The sequence below is a fragment of the Paramisgurnus dabryanus genome, chromosome 5 (genome assembly GCF_030506205.2).
Source record: "Paramisgurnus dabryanus chromosome 5, PD_genome_1.1, whole genome shotgun sequence".
Classification (NCBI taxonomy): Eukaryota; Metazoa; Chordata; class Actinopteri; order Cypriniformes; family Cobitidae; genus Paramisgurnus; species Paramisgurnus dabryanus.
In genome coordinates this window covers 29369452-29390680 of record NC_133341.1, presented here as the reverse complement: position 1 = coordinate 29390680, position 21229 = coordinate 29369452, and the positions used below count along the sequence as shown (strand labels likewise).

Sequence of the window (21229 nt, the reverse complement as noted above, 5' to 3'; positions counted from 1 at the left end):
CTAAGAATTTTTTAAAACACATTATAAATGTTAAAAATATATTGCTAAAACACTTTAAACAAACTATAAACTGAACTGAAGTTACACCGCAGTTTTCTGTGTTCAGGATTATTTGGGCGGAGCTAAAGTGGTGGCTTAATGATGCAATGGAGCCACAGAGCATGGCCCCGCCCCTAACACAGGATACAGCGGTATTTGAAAGATGAGAGAGACGGCAGCTTTTCCGCGAGGGGGAGTGGTTTCAACGTCGACAGCAGACACGCCCTTAGCGTTTGAGAGCAGAGAATTTTTGATAACTTATTTTATCTACTTGCCAGTTTTTATCATTTAAATTTGTTTAGGTGGTTAATGAAACATTTTCTGTGGTGTGACAAACTCTGAACACATTTAACATCACTTATGCGGTTTTCACTCCTAGTTTGTTTGAGCCCTTCAAACGCTCTTGGAGCAGTTCAAGGTGTAGCTGTGAACAAACCAAGTGATCTTATGCTGAGTTTACACCAAACGCGTTTTGGGCGTCAAAATTGCGTCTACCACGCGTGGTTTGCCGCTTGAACAATTTGGATGCATTCGCGCGTGTAGAGCGCACGGAAAAACCAAGCATTTGACGCACGTCAGAGGCAAACTCCGCTTCTTGTGGGAGGGGCAAGTGCTATGCGGTTGTCTGTTTGTAGGATGACTTATGTTGACTCTGCATTTATTGAGAGAGCAGTTTGTATTTGGTAACCTTACTATAGGGGGAAAATAAACGGCGCGGGTCGATAAACGCCACGTGACTCAAAACCCAAGTGTGTAACTTACCAGGTTGCCCAAAGTCCTTACTGACACTCTTCCAAGCGAGGTCCTTTTTATTCCTGTCTCCTCTAAATAAGAACTTGTGTCGTATAGCTCTGGGTGACTGCGCACGGACAATATCAAGCCTTGGTTGAGTGACTCGGGGCGGGGCTGCCACCACAGCAGCAAGCAGGCTTCTGATTGGTTAACGCGGCGCGAAATTCTGCCAAAGTTCAAAATGTTCAACTCGGGCGTCAGCCGCAAATTCGCGTGAACCGCAAAATGCACAAAACCACCATTCGCGCGTACCGCGCACAACTCTCAATTCGCGCGATCTTCACGCACGAATGAGGCAGAAACGCGTCTTCCGCGCTGCGCCAAACGCCTCTTCCGCGCCGCGGGACTTCCTGACGCGCGTCAACGCTTCTTCACATTGACTTAACATTGAAATCACTCGCGCTTCACGCCTCTACCACGGTTGGTGTAAATGCAGCATTAGACCCCCCTAAAAGCACCCAAAAGTGAACCGAACTCGTCTGGATGTGGTCTGAGTAGGGTTCCCTTTTGGGTTCTTTTAATGTTCGGTTTAATTTGGAGGTGTGAAATCAGTGAGGTTGCTGTCTGCTTCGTGCTGAATTCTTATGAAGTTGTGATGTGAACAAGAAAGGGTCTTAGGTCACTTCAGTTCTAAAGAGGACCAAAAAAAGAACTGGGTCCTCTTTTGAGGACACTATATTGTGAACACCAAAAGGATTGAGGTCACATTCGGCTAGTTCCTTTTCTGGTTCACTTCAAGTTAACTGGGTTTGGTTCTTTTAAAATGAACTATATGTGGACTTTTTCCTAAAAACTAGTCTGACCAACTAGAGTATAAATTAGTTAGCCAATCCATTTTGGCCGGGGGTGTCCAATCCTGCTCCTGGAGGACCGATGTCTCTGCAGCCCTAATCAAACACACCTGAGCCAGCTAATAAAGGACTTACTAGGACAAAGGTGGGCATTCCTGGTCCTGAAGGGCCAGTGTTGGAGCTAAACTTTGCAGGACAGTGGCCCTCCAAGACCAGGAATGTCCACCCCTGCACTAGGCAGACTGGAAACTTTCAGGCAGGTGTGTTGAGAGAAGTTTTAGCTAAACTCTGCAGGACACTGGCCCTCAAGGATGTAGTTTGGACACCCTGATCTTAGACAATCAGACTTTTCAGACCAAGGCCCTGTCCCACATGGCGCAGTTCATGTGGACTTACGGTGTCATGGCCTTAAATTGCGTGTGTTTGCTTAGTCTACAAGTCTGTAGGGTGTCCCTTCTGTCATTTTTATGCTCCGAAGTGTGCTCATCTGCACCCCCTTTGCACCCATGATGTGGTCTTTGACCAACCCAGAAGTCCTTGTGAAAGAGCAATCAAACGAATCAGACGACGGATGGGAGGAGTTAACATTGATGGCCAACTTCTCTTCCTATTTTCGGTGTGATGCTCGAGTCCCAAAAATTGTCCCAAAATAGACTCTGTTGCATCCTTGTGGAATCGTGTCAAGGGTCCCTAAAGTCTGCATTAAATGATGTCATCAAAGTGTGATGGCCGGAGTCCGGAGTGTGCCATTTGGGACAGGGCCCAAATAGTACTAGACCAATCCACCTGTTTATCTAACTGACTTAAGAAAGTTATGACCAGCCCGAAAGAAAAAAAAAGAAAAACTAACTTGTAATATTTTGTCTTAGCATGTTATGCACTCGACCACAGCGGGGTTTTTTGGGGGGTGAGTGGGAACGCTGATCAATTTTGGACTTGGTGCTGAAGGTTGTAGACTTTTGGACACAGCTAAGTGAAATGCATTGATGACTAAATAAATGAGTATGACGTGCCAGAGTTCATCACAGGACATTTATCATGGTTAGAATATAAAAAAGGCAATTGTCTCCCATTTGAATTCCTAGATAATAACGCTGGAGATTTTAATAATATATTGACCACTAAATGAGAAATGTCTCTGGCATTCATTTTTTAAATCTGGTCACGTAAAGGCTTTTACAGAATATGAAGGACTAAAATAAAGCAGTATAGACTATTATATATTATAATGTTGCCGGCAGATGTGCACACATGCTGGTAATAATGAATTAAGTATACGCTTTTTGGAGAAGTTAATGATCAATTGTAGTAATCCATAACTTAAATTACTTTTATTCATTTTTAAATTCAATAAAGATTATAGTTAATCAATTTAATAGTTAAACATTTTTATGGAAAAATGCAGCTAAGAAAACAGGACTAGTATATGGAAATACTTATTTAAAAATATATTTATCAGTTCCTATCTGATTCAGAAATCTTTCTGATGTGAACAGTACATGTATGTGTGTAATATACTGTATATTTTTCACTGACTCGGTTCTGTTTCATTGTCGCTTTGAAGCAAAGACTTCAAAGTTTGTAAGCTGAACTGAAAAACACTGAAGAAGTCGCAGACAACTGATGAATTTAAAAGTGATGCTGTAAGTCCCAAGGGAAAACATTGCATAGTGCGGTAAAAACCTTAGTGTTTATACTCTGTATGCACTGAGGCCATTTGACTACCTAAGCATCTGAATGTTTGTCCAGTCTCTAAATCCACATTACTGATAAGCATGAAGTATATTGACAGTAGACAGCCTGCGTTCGTAAACGTACAGTAGCAGGACACGAGATGACAATATGCAAAGTTACCTGATAAAGTATCAATGATAAAAAAAGTTAATCATTAAGCATTTACTGGAACATTATTTGTGACAAACAATGCACTTAACCATTGAAATTCCTGCACAATAATGGTCAGGTTAATTTAGGCAATGAAATTAAAGGGCCAACAAATAGGGTTTTCCCCATCTAGTGGTATTTTGCTTTCAAACGAATAGTGCTCTCTAGCACCTTGTGTTGCAACTAGCCGTTATGTACTCATTGATCTCCTTGTTTGTTTCAGCTGGTTCATGTGTTCTGAACTGGCAAGCCAGTTACGCACATTCTTGACAGATAATAGTACATATGAAAAGTTCCAATCAGGATTCAGGCCCCACCATAGCACAGAGACAGCACTGCTTAGAGTTACAAATGACCTCCTATTAACATCCGATCGTCGTGAAATCTCAATCCTTATATTACTAGACCTTAGTGCAGCCTTTGACACAATAGATCACACAATCTTACTCAATAGACTAGAAAACTATGTTGGTATCAGTGGTCAGGCATTAGCCTGGTTTAGGTCGTATCTAACCAATCGCTATCACTAGTGATGCTCCAATCGATCGGCCGCCGATCGTAATCGGCCGATAACGACATTAAATGACGCGATCGGCACTCGCTAAATTTGCCGATCTAATGAGCCGATTTTTCTGTTTACTTTTGTCATCATAGCGTTCCTGATGCGGCTGCAATTAGAGACCATTTTACACAGTGCAAGCATTTTGTAACCTATTGCTCATGTGTGACGTGCAGATTTGGATTTCCCTCTCTGCCTATACAGAGATATGCGTATTTTCTATGAGGACGCGCGATGCGTCTTCACATCCCCATCAAACAGCGTATACAACACATATCTATCGCGGACAATTGCATCCTTGTGCCGAAAGTTTATTACTTGCATTTGTTTTAAAGTTTTGAAGGTTTAAACTTCCATTTTCCTCACAGTTGCTCTTGTTTGCGGACACCCGCCGCACGCATACACAGCAGCCTGTCATCAGTGCACGTGAAGAGAACGATCTCTCCCACGTCTTAAAGCTACAGTATCCTAATTCATCTCTCAATGGAAATTCTCTCTGCTCATCAGTGAAAAACTGTTGTACTTCATATGAATGCGTGTATATTTAATTCATACAGTAAAGACTGTGAAGTGTTTTATTTTAACTACTTTTAACAGACATAAACCTTTTTAAAGGCATATTACATTTCTCTTTGCAAGAATAAATATTTGTTGTGCTTATTTATTTGATTCTCTATTAAAACAATAATATACCTAATTTATAGTTAATTTCATTTCTACAAATGGTGCAAACTCTGCTAGATTATAGATAAAAGATTCCCATTCCACTGCCATTCTGTGATCGGCACTGATCGGCGATCGGCAGATCATGATCTTGGTGATCGGTGATCGGCCCCAAAAATGCTGATCGGAGCATCTCTAGCTATCACTTTGTTTATGTAAATGAGAAAGAGTCATATCACTCCTTGGTTAAATAGGGTGTACCACAGGGATCAGTTTTAGGTCCTATCCTGTTCTCGTTATATATGTTACCTCTAGGAGACATTATCAGGAAACATAATCTCATAATCTCACATGTATCGCATAAAATCATATGCAAGAAAGGGTTTGTACTTTAAAAATACAAACAAGAGATAAAGAATTTACAAACGTGCGGAGAGCCGAAGCGTTTCAGCATTTGGACAGTGCCGGGATTTTTAAAAAGCATTACTTAAAATGTTTCTCATCTCACCATATCCACAGGTACAGAGTCATCATATACAATAAATCGTAGGGTAGCATTTAAAAAACATTTAAAAATAGATGCATTTGTTTAAAGCAAAGCATTTATTTACTTAGCAGGCTATAGGTGAAGCAGCTCTTTGTGCCTTCTAACGTCTCATAATTGGTCCTCATTTATATCCAAAACACTCAATAATAATCTTTTACATTTCAATCCTTTAATCTTTCATATTTATAAGCGTTTTTGTGCTGCTGCACATTCATGTATTGGATAAGAAAACCCACGTTGTCGTCCCATTTATAGGCGCATATTACTAACGCGCTCTTTAAATAACAAAATTACATATTGCGCCAGGTTTTAGTTGGTCAATGGCGTAGTCTATTTTAGTTGCCTCAAAATAGCAATGTGCCAACAATGCGCCTGGAAACACCTTTTTTGTAGACCAGAACGCCCATGGGCGCAAAACTGGGCGCAAATGCATTTGCTATTTAAACAACGTGGCGCTAAACCTGAAAATGATAATTGCGCCAGGTTGAAACTAGCAAAAGACACTTGCGTTGCGCATTGGGCTGCATTGCGCTGCATTGCACCGGGTGTATGATAGAGCCCTTGGTGTTCCCAGAGTGTGTATGTGAAGTTTTAGCTTAAAATATTATATAGATAATTTATTATAGCATGTTAAAATTGCCACTTTGTAGGTGTAAGCAAAAATGTTTCGTTTTGGGTGTGTCCTTTAAAATGCAAATGAGCTGATCTCTGCACTAAATGGCAGTGCTGTGGTTAGATGGTGCAGATTAGGGGCGGTATTATCCCCTTCTGACATAACAGGGGGATCCAAATTTCAATGACCTATTTTTTCACAGGCTTGCAGAGGATGCTTTACCAATACTAAGTTACTGGGTTGATCTTATTCACATTTTCTAGGTTGATAGAAGCACTGGGGAGCCAATTATAGCACTTAAACATGGAAAAAGTCAGATTGTCCCCTTTAATAATTTAAGTCATTTAAAGTCATTATTAATGACTTATCTGTGAGCTTCAATATTATATTATGTGCCCTCATAATCTTTAGTCAAAAAACAAATCTTCTCAAAAAGATCTCTTTTTTTCATCTGGTCATGTGGTATGGCCAGATGAAATCTGGTCATGTGGTATTCATACATTTCAGAAGAAGTTTCACTTGGATATACGACTCAATCTGTATAAAACTATAAAATCTGTAATGGATCAGTGAGGTCATAGATGCACTGTGTGAAATGTAATATATCTCTTTTATCCCACTGTATTATTTTATATTCCAAATTTGTTTATGGCACAACATTAAGCTTTTACAATGACAGCTGTTCATTGTGTGCATATTAGCAGCAGTTAGGAAATTTGTTCAATTAATTCATTTCATTAATAATGAGCTACTGTTGTGTATGGCAAATGAACTCAGTAGACGTTTGTGTCATAATATATATATATATATATATATATATATATATATATATATATATATATATATATATATATACAGAACCAGCCTCTGAATCAGGATTACCACATTATACAGAGATGATATAGAGCCATTACACTACATTGGATTACATTCTTAAGGGTGGGGGGGTTAAAGCTATTTCATGCATTCTGTTTAACACTGTTTAAAGGGACATTACATTTTTTCTTTTTAAAATATGCTCTTTCTTCAGCTCCCTCTAGAGTTAAACATTTGATTTTTACCGTTTTGAAATCCATTCGCCGATCCAGGGGTCTGGTGCTAGTACCTTTAGCATAGCTTAGCACAATCCATTGAATCTGATTAGACCATTAACATTGCGTTAAAAAATACCCAAAAAGTTTCGATATTTCTCCTATTTGAAACTTGACTCTTCTTGTAGTTACATCATGTACTTAGACCGACGGAAAATTAAAAGTAGAGATTTTCTAGGCAGATATGACTAGGAGCTATACTCTGCAGCCATGTTTCATCAGCAAAGTCCTTGATTATTACGCCAGTTTGAAAGTATAGTTCCTAGCCATATCTGCCTAGAAAATCACAACTTAATTTTCTGTCTGTCTTAGTACACGATGTAACTACAGAAGAATCAAGTTTTAAATAGAAAAAATATCGAAACTCTTTGGTTATTTTTTAGCACGAAGCTAATGGTCTAATCAGATTCAATTGATTGTGCTAAGCTATGCTAAAAGTGCTAGCACCAGACCTGGAGATCAGCTGAATGGATTCCAAAACAGTAAGAATCAAATGTTTAACTAGGGGAGCTTGAGCATAAAATGAGCATATTTAAATAAAAAAAAGTCCTTTTAAGAGTTGGATTTGGAAGAGTGTGAAAAAAGCAGATGGATGTGTGACATAGTATTTCTGTGCCGAATGAACTTCACCAGGATTCAAGTTTTTTTTCAAACATGAAAGATTCATACGTAACAATTTTGCTTTATTTCTTTTATGGGCAATTTAAGTGCAGTGGAAGTCCTTATATGGGCACTTTAACCGTAATAGCACACCACATCAACCAAGAGCTGACACTAAATCAGTGTGTTGATGTTTGTGAGGGAAATTTAAGCTTGTTTAGCTTCCCAAAGAACCCAGCATTATGAAAACAATGAATATAGTTTGTTTTTCAGGGGTAGCGGTGGAGTTGTGCATGTGTGTTTGTTTAACGCTGGATTTTGTTGAAAGGGGGCGGTCCCAATCAAGTCATGAGTCGCAGGCGGTAAGTAAAACGGCATCAAATGCTTGTGTTTTGTTAGCAATCGGTGCGTAGGTGCATATAATGTAAACGACCCGAACATGAATCATTAGTTATCCAGAGATAGTGGGATAATGTTTTGTGTGTGTTGCTTGCTTGTGACTTGCTCCAGGTAGCTCGGACTTATTTGGAAAGAATCGGTACAACTGATCTGTCTTTTATAAATCTGATAAAACAAAGGAGTCTTTGGATGGATGTAATACTACTCTATAGGTACTCAAGATTAAAATGAGATAAGCAGAAACAGTGTGTGTTATGTGAGCTTTAAATATATTGGTTCCTTTGAGGTTCTTTGCGCTTTATGTATCGGCGTAGACTACTTCCTCTGGTGTAATCTGATGATCAATTTCTCTATTCTTCTTTTAGTCACTTCAAATCATTTTTAAATTATGTTTCTAACTCCACAAGGATGTTACTGAAGCCAAATAGGGGGTTGTTTACATGAAGCTGTAAATGGGACTGAAGATTTATTTCTTGTGATTTTAGTTTGTATGACTTTCCCCCAAGGAAAGTGATGTTTTTAGTCACAGGACTCTTGGAGACGCACACATTTTAGCTATGGTTCACGTTACAAGGACTGGATAAAGAAGTGTGAGACTCTTTTCTTGTGAAAGGGTTTGACTGATTTGATTTGATCAAATGCAATACGATTATGATATAATAGATGCTCGTGTATAGCTTAACGGTAGAGCATTGCATTAAAGTCATGGGTTGAAGCACACAGGCTGATACAAATATACACCTTGTAATGCACTAAGTAAGTTGCTTTGGATAAAAGTGTCTGTCAAATGCATAAATGTAATAGGTAAATATAGCACATACAAAAGTGTTTTATCGTCACTTTAAATGCATAAAAGGTTTTCAGCGGAGAAATGATTGTTATGATTGTTTAAGTGCAAATTTGAATGCAAATTTTATTGTGTAAATGCAAATTTTCTTTGCACTTCCTCCTAAAAGGCACACATAAAAAATAGTTCAATCAAATTGAAACAAACTGTTGAAAAGATCCAAATCTCATAAACAAGCACGAATTTCCATCATGATTTTGTAAATTTACATATAGGCATTTAGCAGATGCTTTTATCAAAAAAATAGAGGATAAACACGCCTTGCAGAATGCTTTGCAAGCAGGCCTCCATTGTGAACAGAGCAAGCCTGATTTTTGTATTCGTGTGTTTGTTTGGATCGCAAGCATTTTCTCTGTCAATCGATGTGCATCCGTGACAGCTGAACTTGCATTGAAACCGCAACATTATTTTAAGCACAGGCTTACAGCTCATCAAACTCCTATAAGAGTTGTTCAATAGAGAGCCTGAGTCTCAAATTCTGCTATTCACCAAACCATTGTGCATCCAATGAACTGCCGAGATCATTTAACACTGAAAACCTTTGGTATATCCTTCGCTTAAATGGAGCTTCACTCGCTCGCTTACTCTCTGTGAAATGTCAAGCTTTGTGAAAGGGTTGATCTTTATGTGGCTTTGAACCCAGGACAACGCAACTAAATGGTTTTATAAGTCATTTGTGTGGTTATGTCATATGACGCCATCTCTCACTAAAACTAAACTAAAGAATGTTCCAGTATCAATGGCCCGTGCGTCACAAGTAACTAATCCAAAAATATCACAAAGTGAAACTCGGATGCTTTTAAGCTGAAGGTTATGTTGTGATCAGACACAAAAAGAAAGTTAAAGGTCTGGGTAATGAAAAAAAAAAACTATCTTGAGCCTATTTAAACATGCACCAATGCAGACTCGCATAGGAAAGTAAAATCACTTCTGGCATCTCCTAAGCAGCAATGAGATTAAAGCAGGAGCATCTTTTCTCTTTGGGAAATCTCATACTTGCCAAAATTCACTCCTGAGAAAGAAAATATGTCCTTGGGGTTTCAGGAGAGATCTTAGTCACAAACTGTGCTAAAGTTACAATCAATTGGGAAACACATCCAACTTCTGTGATCCTGCACTCTAAAAATGGTTGGGTTATTTTTAATCCATCCTGGATTAATATCATTTATGGACAGATCTTTATTTTGGTCTTGATTAAAACTGGCTTGTGGTTACCAGCTACACCGCCGCTGAAACCGTTGAGCTGCTGTGGGTCAAGGTGTTGCTTCTGTAAACGTATCCGTCATAGCTCTGTCAATTTTACACCGCACTGGATTGCTTTCACACAATGTAAGTTGGGTGAAGTGGCTGGCATCCATAGACTGTAAAAAAAAGATGGACGACGCGACGTCGCCTCCCTCCATTGTATTGAATTGGCGCCATAAATGTCCGACCATGGTCGCCGCAATGTTACGTAAAAACGTTGGTTTGAAGCCAAGGCATGCCAGAAGGAATCGTCTGTGGAGCCGCGGTTTCAAACTTCCGCCCAAACGCTTGCGCGACCAATTCAACCACGCCAATCTTAACGACACGCCCCGTTTCTAAAGCATCAAATTACTAGCTAAAATGAAACTTATCACAAAAATTAACACTTGAATATATATCAGCGTGATAATAACTACTTGAAAGGACCAAAACCATCTTTCGGAAACTTTTATTCGAAGTGTAAATCATTTTTTATTTAGAGCAGAGACCCATTCATTTGAATGGAGAGGGAGGGGTTATGACTTGTACTGCAGCCAGCCACCAGGGGGCGATCAACGAGCCAGAGGCTTCACTTTTCAAGACTTATGAGGCACACCCGCTGGCAACATATACATATACTGTAAATAAAAAATATAAAAGAATGGATTAAGGCATATAGAGGACAGACCTGATGATCTTATAAGATAAGGTGTCTCCATGTTTTCCCTAAAAGCGACCATTCTTGAATATAAAATGACTGACCAGAACAAAAAGAAAGACCAGGGGCCTCATTTATAAAATGCTGCGTAGAAACCATCCTACATTTGATCTTACGATCATATCAAAAAGGCACACATGATTCATATACCGAATGTACGGGCAGAAAACGTGCCTAGCACTCAGATGTGAAATCGCAAATGATCTTGAACTTGTGCGCAGCTGAACAGTTTTAGATCTCGGCCTTTAAATGCTTAATTAATGTCATAGACATATAAAAGAGCGCTTGTCAATGTTTAAACCCTTTTCAAATAGCAAGAATGGCTTATTCATTTTCCAAAACCTGCAGCACTCAGTGGCGCTAAGCACTTTTCCACATCAAAGACAGTTTTTATAAATAATGGACTTTGCCGTTGATTTTTGAGTATGCACACTTTACTATCAAATCTGTTCGTCTAAGCCTCATTTATAAAATGCCTTGTAGAAACCATCCTACGTTTGTCAGAAATGCATACGTGTGATTCATAATACGAACATACAAGCAGAAAACGCACATACCACTTTCTTTCAGATGTGAAATCTATAAATTGCAAATGATCATCTTGAACTTGTGCACAGCTGAGCAGTTTCAGATCTTGGCCTTTAAATGTTTAATTAATGTTATAGACATAAAAAAAGAGCGCTTGTCGATGTTTAAACCCTTTTTAAGCAGCAAGAATGGCTTATTTTTCCAAAAACCTGCAAAAGTGCGTACTTCTGCTCAGACCTTGACGTGGCACTAAGCCCTTTTCAGTAACACTTTACTTGAAGGGGTGTTTATAACACTGACATGACACCTACATAATCATGACATGACATGTGTCATTTGTTCAATTCTGTAATTTTTTATGCAAAGATGACATTGTTTGAGATGTCTTTGTTATGACAACTTGACATAAACCAATACATCATAACTTGTCATAAATCTGTCATAAACATAACATAGCAGAATAATTATCAAACTTAAGAAACCACCTAGCTTTATGGGTTAAGAAAATTATATTAAACTGTCATTTAAATATCATTAAGTATTAATACTGTCTAATTATTTTAAATACCTTAACAAAATGCAACAGGCACGTCAAAATATTATACTTAACTTTATGTATGTGCACAATACATAAAAAACTGACGACTAACAGAACTTGTTCTTACTTAGTATTCTGAAATGTTCTGACATAGAAAAAACAAAACAAAAATGAATATCAATAATGAAAACCATTATTGTACTGTTTTTATTTAGGTGAATTTGTCTCCAAATGCAATAAAATATAATAATTAATATAAATGGTATAATTTTATCACTTTTAATTATTATTATTATTATTATTATTATTGAATAATTGATTTTATTTCTTAAACACATGGAGGAAACTTAAAAAACATTATGAACTGAAGAATATTTATGATGTTTTTATAAAACTATATGACAGAGTATTACAACCTGATCTCACGAATTTCCGTGGCACAGTCACGGAATTTTTTGCTCATTTTTCTGTGGCATTCTCACGGATCTCCTCATATTTCCGTGGCCCTGCCACGGACTTTCTTTTCCGTGGCATTCTCACGGATTGGTTACTCAACTGTTTTGTCCTATTTTCTTACCATTGTCGCTTCGGTTTAGGGTTAGATTTACATAAAATGACATCCCTACCCAAACCCAACTCTAACCCCAACACCAGGCGACAATTGATTAAAGTTTAGAAAATATAAAAGAATACATCAGAAAAAATAGTATAAACCAATACTTAAAGTGACATACTAACGCAAACACCAAATCTAACCCTAAACCGAAGCGACAATGGTTTGAAAATAGGAAAAAGCAGTTGAGTAACCAATCCGTGAGAATGCCACGGAAAAGAAAGTCCGTGGCAGGGCCACGGAAATATGCGGAGATCCGTGAGAATGCCACGGAAAAATGAGCAAAAAATTCCGTGACTATCCCACGGAACTTTGTGAGATCATGTTGGAGTATTAACACTTAATGGCATTTTAATTAAAAATACATTTGTATAACTGGTAAAAATTGGTCAGTTATGTTGTCAAGTTGTCATGACAAGTTATGATGTATTGGTTAATGTCATCTTTGCATTAAAAATGACATAATTGAACAAACGACACATAGGGATCTATTTTAACGATCTGAAACGCAAGTGCGAAGCGCAAAGCGGAAGTGACTTTGTGGGCGGATCTTAGGGCGCTGTTGCTATTTTCCCGGCGGGAGAAAAAACTCTTGCGCCAGGCGCAAATCAATAAGGGGTTGGTCTGAAGTAGGTTCATTATTCATAGGTGTGGTTTGGGCGTAACGTCAAATAAACCAATTAGAACGTCATCCAACATTCCCTTTAAATGCAAGTGCACCCTCCACCCTCACGGCTGAAAGGGTTTGGGGGCTTTGAAATCAGACCCAAGAAACGCAAGCAAGGTCCAACCCCAAAGTACACTTACAAATCAAGTTCATATACATTAAGGTTTCTTATGAAAACATTTTAATTATTATTTACATCAAATAAACGTAATACTGCCACACAACAAACTTATGAAAATATTTTAATCGTTATTTGCATGAGAATTTTTTAACGCAGTCACACAATAAATAAAAACTATCACCACAATGCTCACCACAATGATTTCCCTTATCTCATGTGTTAATATTTTTTATTGTAACAATTTATGATTTGCAAAAATAACTGTTGCATCTGTGTAGATTAGATAAGCAAAGTGTGTGCGCGTTGTGCACGCTATACATTATGGTCAAGCATGCGCCCTTAAAATAGCATAATGAACCACGCGCAACACGCTACTGACTTTAGACTAGTTTTTTTTGGTCCGTGGCGCAATTGTTTTTTGAAACTGCAAAATAGCATCAGGGATGGTTTGCGCCGCAACACGCCTCCTTTTTTGCGCTGAACCGCCCAAGGAGCTTAAGTTCATTCCCTAGTTTGCCGATGTGCGTCTGTGGAGGGAAAACCCCGCTGTGTGCCGGTGCAAAATACGAATGAAACATGCGTCACTGACAAAGTCAATTGCGCTGGCTGCAAGATAGGGCCCTTAATGACAGTTGTCATAAACGTGCATATGTTCATGGAACGTGTCATGTCATGTTTATGAAGGTGTCGTGTCAGTATTATGAACATCCCTTTAAGTAAAGTGTTACCCACTTTTCCATGTCAAAGACAGTTTTTATAAATATGGATTTTGGCTTATGCACAGATTAGACCGTAAAGTGTATGTACGCAAAAATCCATGCTTTATAAATGAGGCCCCTGTAGGAAGTAATTTCTTTAAGAACATAAGAATATATTAAAATATATCTGTTTTGAGAATTAAAACTAAACTAAAGGGAAGATTGTGCTTAATTGTGAAATTGTTAAAATACATTTTTCTGGCTTAGTTGTTATCTAAAAATAACCACTAGTTTTGTCTCTGACCTCAAAAAATATTAAATTTTTCCAGACAAAAACTGAGCATTAACTCATGAGAGAGAGAGAGAGAGAGAGGAGAGAGGAGAGAGAGAGAGAGAGAGAGAGAGAGAGAGAGAGAGAGAGAGAGAGAGAGAGAGAGAGAGGAGAGAGAGAGAGAGAGAGAGAGAGAGAGAGAGAGAGAGAGAGAGAGAGAGAGAGAGAGGGGAGTTTTTGTAAAGAAAAGAGCTTAAGATGTGAAAGAAAAAGAAAGAGCGGTGGCTGATCTGAATGTCGTTCCTTTTTATCATTCTTTGACCCTGGTATGTCACTCCTCATCAGTTCATTTAGAGGCAAATAGCTGTGTGCACTACACTGCCATGTCTCTTTGCCCATTAACCCTTTCACTTCCTCACAGTAGCCTGGACTTTACCCTGCAAAAAAATGACTTTCTTACTTAGTATTTTTGTCTTGTTTTCAGTAAAAAATCTTAAGCACATGAGGCTAACAAAACCATTTCAGGACAAATTGGGGGATCTGGGATTTAAAAAAAAAGGTTACAAAAGTTCATTAACATCATTAACAACAACATCTGAAGTATCCCATGACACAACTTCAAAAAAGCCTTTCTGCCATTTGCTATTTTAAGTATATTTTTACTCTTGTGGCTTCCGTGCACGGTTACTATATCTGAATGACATTAAATCTTTTCTGAATAAGCTTTTTAAAAATGCCATAAAACACTGCTTCACCGCTTCTTGATAAATCAAAGACTTGAGATATTTTCTGATGCATATTTCTATTTTTCATATATTTATTTTTATTATAAACCCTCAAAACACATAAGGTCTGAATGAACAATGAAGTCTGAAATAAAGGATAAGAGATTTATGCATTTGGCACATACTTTTATGTAAAACGACTTTGAATAGTACGCTTTTTTCTTTTTCATTGTGTGTGTCCCCTGGGTTCGAACCCATGACCCTTTTTGCTGCTAATGAAATGGAGACCACTGCGCTGTACAGGAGCACATAAATGACAAAATATGCATTAAAGAAATATCATTAACACAAAAAAATACATAAAATTTCTGCTTTAGCAAACAAGTATTACATTTTTTTTACATTAACATATCAAATATCGGTTGTTTGCTTATTCAAAGGGGAAATATCATGAAAATCTGACTTTTTCCATGTTTAAGGGCTATAATTGTGTGCTTCTATCAACCTAGAAAATGTGAAAAAGTTCAAACCAGTAACTGAGTTTTGGTAAACCATTCTCTGCAAGCATGTGAAAAAATAGGTCATTAAAATTTGGCTCCCCTTGTGATGTCAGAAGGGGATAATACCGCCCCTTAATCTGCACTTTTCAACCACGGCACTGCAATTTGGTGCAGAGATCAACTGCTCACATCTACAAAGTGGCAATTTTAACATGCTATAATAAATTATCTATGGGGCTTTTTTGAGCTAGTGGTTCACATACGTACTCTGGGGACACCAAAGATTTAGTTGACATTTTAAAAAAAGTCTTGTGAAATGTCCCCTAAAAATAATACACACTCACATGAAATGCCCTCTAAATAATATTGGTTTTCTCTCTTATTGAGACCACCATGTTGAGGTCACATGACCATCTCTTCAAAAGACCTCATGAAATGTTTTATTTTGAAATATAAAATGTACATATAGTCAAAGCTCGGTCTGCAGAAATACCCAAGAGTAATAATTACAGTTATTCTAGCATTGTAACCTCTTGTGCCAACAGTGTCATTATAAAAGTAATGGCTTTATTATTTACTCAACCCCGGACCTCCACACTGCCCTGAGAGTCATAAAGGAATGGGTGCTTGACTGCTAAGCCTCTTAAAGGGATGTTGTTAAAATTCGCAGCCAAACCAAAGCCAGAGCAGATATCACAGGGATTCAAATGTGTAGGGTCGAGCTGTCGCTTCGCATATAAGGGAAATTTTACATTAGTTTTAATTTTACACTAAAAGGTTCATAAAACCCTTTTTTAAAGGTCCAGTCTACCTCACCTTCATTTTGAAAAATGCAACTTAATGGCGGTGTGCATGATTTTTGAAAAACACTTTGAAGAAGGAAGTCGGGCCGAGTACCAAAACACACTTGTAGCCAATCAGTCTATCAAAAGAAGGTCCAGATTCTATTGGGGTAGGGGCGTGTTTGATTTCAAATGTCAATATTGGCTTTCAGAGATCATGCACCCACTTTTAAATGGGCGTAGATGCTTTTGTGAAATAGAAATGTTAAAAGTTCTTTATAGAACGATTTAGCCAAAAATGATTCTCCTCTGGCATCGTAAAGCACCTTTATTTTTTAAGAGTGTACTTGTTCTGTATTGTATATAGTCAATATAAAAAGTTTAATGTTTCTTTGTGGTTTTACTATGATCCTAGCGAGATAAAAAGTACCCAACAGGGATTAAATGCAGATCTTTATGGAAAGCACATTTTTGCAGTAAGTGTCTTTTATGGCCGCAGGTCAGTTGATGATGGTGATAAGAAGCCTTCATCAAACCTTCAAGTGCTGAAATCTTCTGCTCTTTAAGCTTGCCTATAACTTTCGATTAAGCCACGACAGATACGACAAGGGCTTTTAGGTCATTTTCCTCAGCAGCAGAAGTGGTGATAAAATAATTGATCTTTGTTCATGCGTTGTTCTTAATTTCTGCGCTCCTCTCATCAACTCGACTCAAGTGGGTGCTGATTGGTTCAGGCGAGAGTTTTTCAGACGGACTCAGTTTGCACCGCCACAGCCTTGCTGCGCTGCAGCGTAGCCCTGATGTTTTCTTAAGTTGTAATTTCGTTCTCACTTGCCTCTCGATTATCTTTTAAAGTACCACATGTTGTCTTATCGAGTTGAGTTCTAGGAAACAAGACTTTAAACCGAGATAATGAATCAACAGGGTTGTTTTGAAGCGATGCAACAGAAGAATAATTTTTTTTGCTTACCAAAGAACCATTTTGTCAAAGATTCTTAAAAGAACAATTTCTTTGGATGTTAAAAGTTCTTTACGAAACCAAAAATGTGACCCTGGACCACAAAACCAGTCATAAAATATATTTGTAGCAATAGCAACAATACATTGTACACAAAAAAGTATTAGTATTTTTGTCTTGTTAAAATTCTTAAATTAAGATGCTTTTTCTTGATGAGCAAAACGGTCCAAGAAAATAAGTCTAGTTTTTAAACAAAAAATAAAACATTTAAGTGATTTTGTGCATAAAACAAGTAAAAAAATCAGCAAATTTTTCTTCAATTTAGTGTTAAGAAAAATTTTCAAGATTTTTTTGCATTGGGAAAAAGCATCTTAATTTAAGAATTTTTAGATATTTTTACTGAAAACAAGACAAAACATTTTTGCAGTGTGGGTCAAAATTATCGATTTTATGCTAAAAGTCATTAGGATATTAGGTAAAGATTGTATTCCATGAATATATTTTGTAAATTTTCTACCGGAAATATATAAAAATGTATTTATCTTTAGTAATGTGTGTTGCCACACTGCAAAAATTGGTTTTAAAGAAAATAAATTCTGAGTATTTTTGTCTTGTTTTCAGTAAAAATATCAAAAAATTATTTAATTAAGATGCTTTTTCTTAATGAGCAAAACAACCCAAGAAAATAAGTCTAGTTTTTAGACCAAAAAAAATTTAGTGTGATTTTGTGCATAAACAAGCAAAAAAATCTTGAATTTTTTTCTTAAACACTAAAATCAAGAAAAAATCAAGAAAAATTTGCTTACCCAATTGGCAGATATTTAAGCTTGTTTTATGCACAAAATCATTTAAATGTGATATTTTTTGTCTAAAAACTAGACGTATTTTCTTGGGTCGTTTTGCTCATCAAGAAAAAGCATCTTAATTTAAGAATTTAAGATATTTTTACTGAAAACAAGACAAAAATACGAAGAATTTATTTTCTTGAAAATATTTTTTTGCAGTTTAAGGACTTCATTTGGACAACTTTAAAGGCGATTTACTCAATATTTCGATTTTTTGCATGCTCGGATTTTCAAATAGTATCTCGGACAAATTTTGTCCATCCTAACAAACCATACATCAATAAAAAAGCTTAATCACCTTTCAGAAGATGTATGGTTCTTCTATGGCGTCATCCAAAGCCTTTATTTTAAAAAGTGTGTAGTTGTGCCCGAAATTACACACTTATATTAGGAAACCATCATTCAAATGTCTTATTTTTTTAATTGCAGGTATCTTGGCATCACCCGGCCTTTGACCTACCCCGCTCGCCAAAACGGCCAGCTGATGGCGAAAATGATCTTCGGGGTGTGGCTCGTATCCGCCTCGATCACGCTGCCTCCATTTTGCGGATGGGCAAAAAACGTCAACACCGCCGGCGTCTGTCTGATCAGCCAAGACTTTGGCTACACCATCTACTCCACCGCCGTGGCCTTCTACATCCCCATGATCGTGATGCTCTTCATGTACTACAAGATCTTCAAGGCCGCCAGAAAGAGTGGCGCCAAGCATCGGTTTACCGACTTCACCCGTCGGGAACGCCTGGAGACGGTAGCCAGCGAAGCCCTGAGGATGCAGGGGCTCAAACCCCAACCCGGCGTCGCAGAGGAGTGCGCCGCTCTTTCTCGTCTGCTGAGCCGCGAGCGACAGAACATCTCCATCTTTAAGCGGGAACAAAAGGCTGCCACGACCCTGGGCGTGATAGTCGGGGTGTTCGGGATTTGTTGGTTGCCGTTTTTTATTCTGTCGACAGCCAGACCCTTTATATGCGGGGTCAAGTGTAGCTGCATACCGATTTGGTTGGAGAGGACGCTGCTATGGTTCGGCTACGCCAACTCGCTGATGAATCCCTTCATTTATGCTTTCTTTAACCGGGACCTGCGCTCCACGTACAGGGACCTGCTCCGTTGCCGATATCGAAACATTAACCGCCGTCTGTCGGCTGTGGGAGTTCATGAGGCATTGAAAGTTTAATAAGGCTGAGGGAAAGTGATTTGGTGCAGTCGAAAGAGACATAATTCATATGTGACTAACCAAGACTTTTAAAGCCAGTAAAGTGAAGAACAGTGTACAGGATTGCGATACACTACACAATGGCATTTTAATGGAGAGCGGGAATCATTCCAGCAAGCAATAGCCATAATTTCATGTTTAGGTGACCAACATAACATGGGAGATGCATGATATTCCATCATGTAACTAAAGTCAACAGTGATTACAAGGTGTTTGGTTTCATTTATTTATTTATTTTATTTTATGTATTTTTGCGCTTTAGTTAGACGTATATATTCAATTTCACTGACAGACCAGATTTAATAGGTTTTAGCCTAGACGCATGGGCTGTGTTTAGGCGACATGTAGACATCTTTTAAAGGCAAAGTTGCTTGCTGGGATGGGAAACATGATTATGGACAATGGGACCAGGGTTTATATTTCTTCAGAACACTGATATATCAGTTCCCTTAGGGGCGGTTCACATATCGTGCCTTTTGCGCGCTCAAGTTCGTTATTTTAAATGTAGGCGTGCGGTATGCGCGGTCATAATGGAAGCGACGCACATACGGTGCGACGCGCCCGTTTTCCAGGTGCGTCGAGTTAAAAACATTTGAACTTTTCAGAATGCCGCAAGCTCAACCAACAGTTTTAGACGCAACATGTAAACCGCCCCCTTAAAGTGTTTTTCATATCTTTAGATGTTCCAGTTTGGTTTTTAACCCTTTAACTGGCGCAGCGCTTTTTGAGAGGGGGGGAGGTGAAAAGATGATGTACACCTTCAAATTAATATAACTATAATATAATATAGCATTTTTTTTTGTCAGGAAGCCTAATTTTGGTCTTTGGTTTAAAGAAGACACTTTAACGTTTTTAGGAAAGTGTCTGGAGATGAAAATATAATTTTTTATAGCAGTTTACATTTATTTGTAATAAATAAAAAATGCAGTATTATTTTTAATACATACAATTATCAAAAAACTTGGTTTTCTGCATACTCCTGTCACAAATGAATAAATTACAGTTACTGCATTATTATTAATGCTAAAAGGTTTTGAAATATGAAAACTACAAATCTTATGCTCCTGTAGCCCATTTGTGAACCTGGACCAGAAAACCAATCATAATTGACCCTTCGCTAAGCCCCGCCTTCCTTACTGTTGCTATACGCCTGACAAGCTTTCACATCTGGCAAGTCTATTAAAGTATGTTTGCACCGGTCTCAGACATTCCCAAGGATATAATTAGTAATTTTTGCCAAACAGGTGAAATATCTCAGAGAGCAAGACAAAAGGGACAGCAGTATGCCTTCGAGGGATATATCAACGACATAATATGATTAAATTAATTAAATCAAAATTGAAGCTAAAGTCTATGGGTCCCAGCGCAAGCAGCATATGCTTCATACGCTGACTAGTCAAATGGGAAACACAAATTGAGGAACAGCTTTCTTTGTTCACAGCAGGGTAAGGGAAATTTGTGAAAATGCTCTAATAATTATAAATCAAACAGCTTATCCGTTAGTCTTGTGAAATAAACACAAATAGCCTGACCACTTTGCAATAATAACATTCTCCCGCTTATAGAACTAACACAGGAAGAGCGTAATCGGCTTGGGGTACTCAGGGGTAGGCCGTCTGTTAAAAAAAATTAGAAAATATTTTTTAAAGGGGTCATATTATGAGTTTTTTTTAAAGGAACACGCCCAGATTTTGGGAATTTGGCTTATTCACAGTATCCTCCAGAGTTAGATGAGTCCATACATACCTTTCTCATCTCCGTGCGTGCTATAACTCTGTCTGATGCAGCCCCCGCTAGCTTAGCTTAGCACAAAGACTGTAAGTAAATAGCTTCAGCTAGCATACTGCTCCCAATAAGTGACAAAATAATGTGAACATTTTCCTATTTATGTGTTGTGATTTGTATAGTCACACCGTGTACAAATAACAAGGTCATATGAGACACAGCCATCTGTTAACAGTATACATACTGGGAACTATATTCTCAGAAGGCGAAGAACTGATACT

The 21229-nt window shown here is 37.9% G+C and overlaps 1 protein-coding gene across 1 annotated transcript in view; it reads left to right on the top strand.

Moving 5' to 3' along the window:
* The window catches only part of htr7c (5-hydroxytryptamine (serotonin) receptor 7c), a 63961-nt gene extending 42989 nt beyond the window's left edge, over positions 1 to 20972 (top strand). The window contains exon 2 of the mRNA XM_065250834.2: positions 18443 to 20972. Within this exon, the coding sequence (XP_065106906.1) occupies positions 18443 to 19184 (742 nt within the window). The 3' untranslated portion in view covers positions 19185 to 20972. The remainder of the gene's footprint in view (positions 1 to 18442) is intronic.
* The last annotated feature ends 257 nt before the right edge of the window (positions 20973 to 21229 follow it).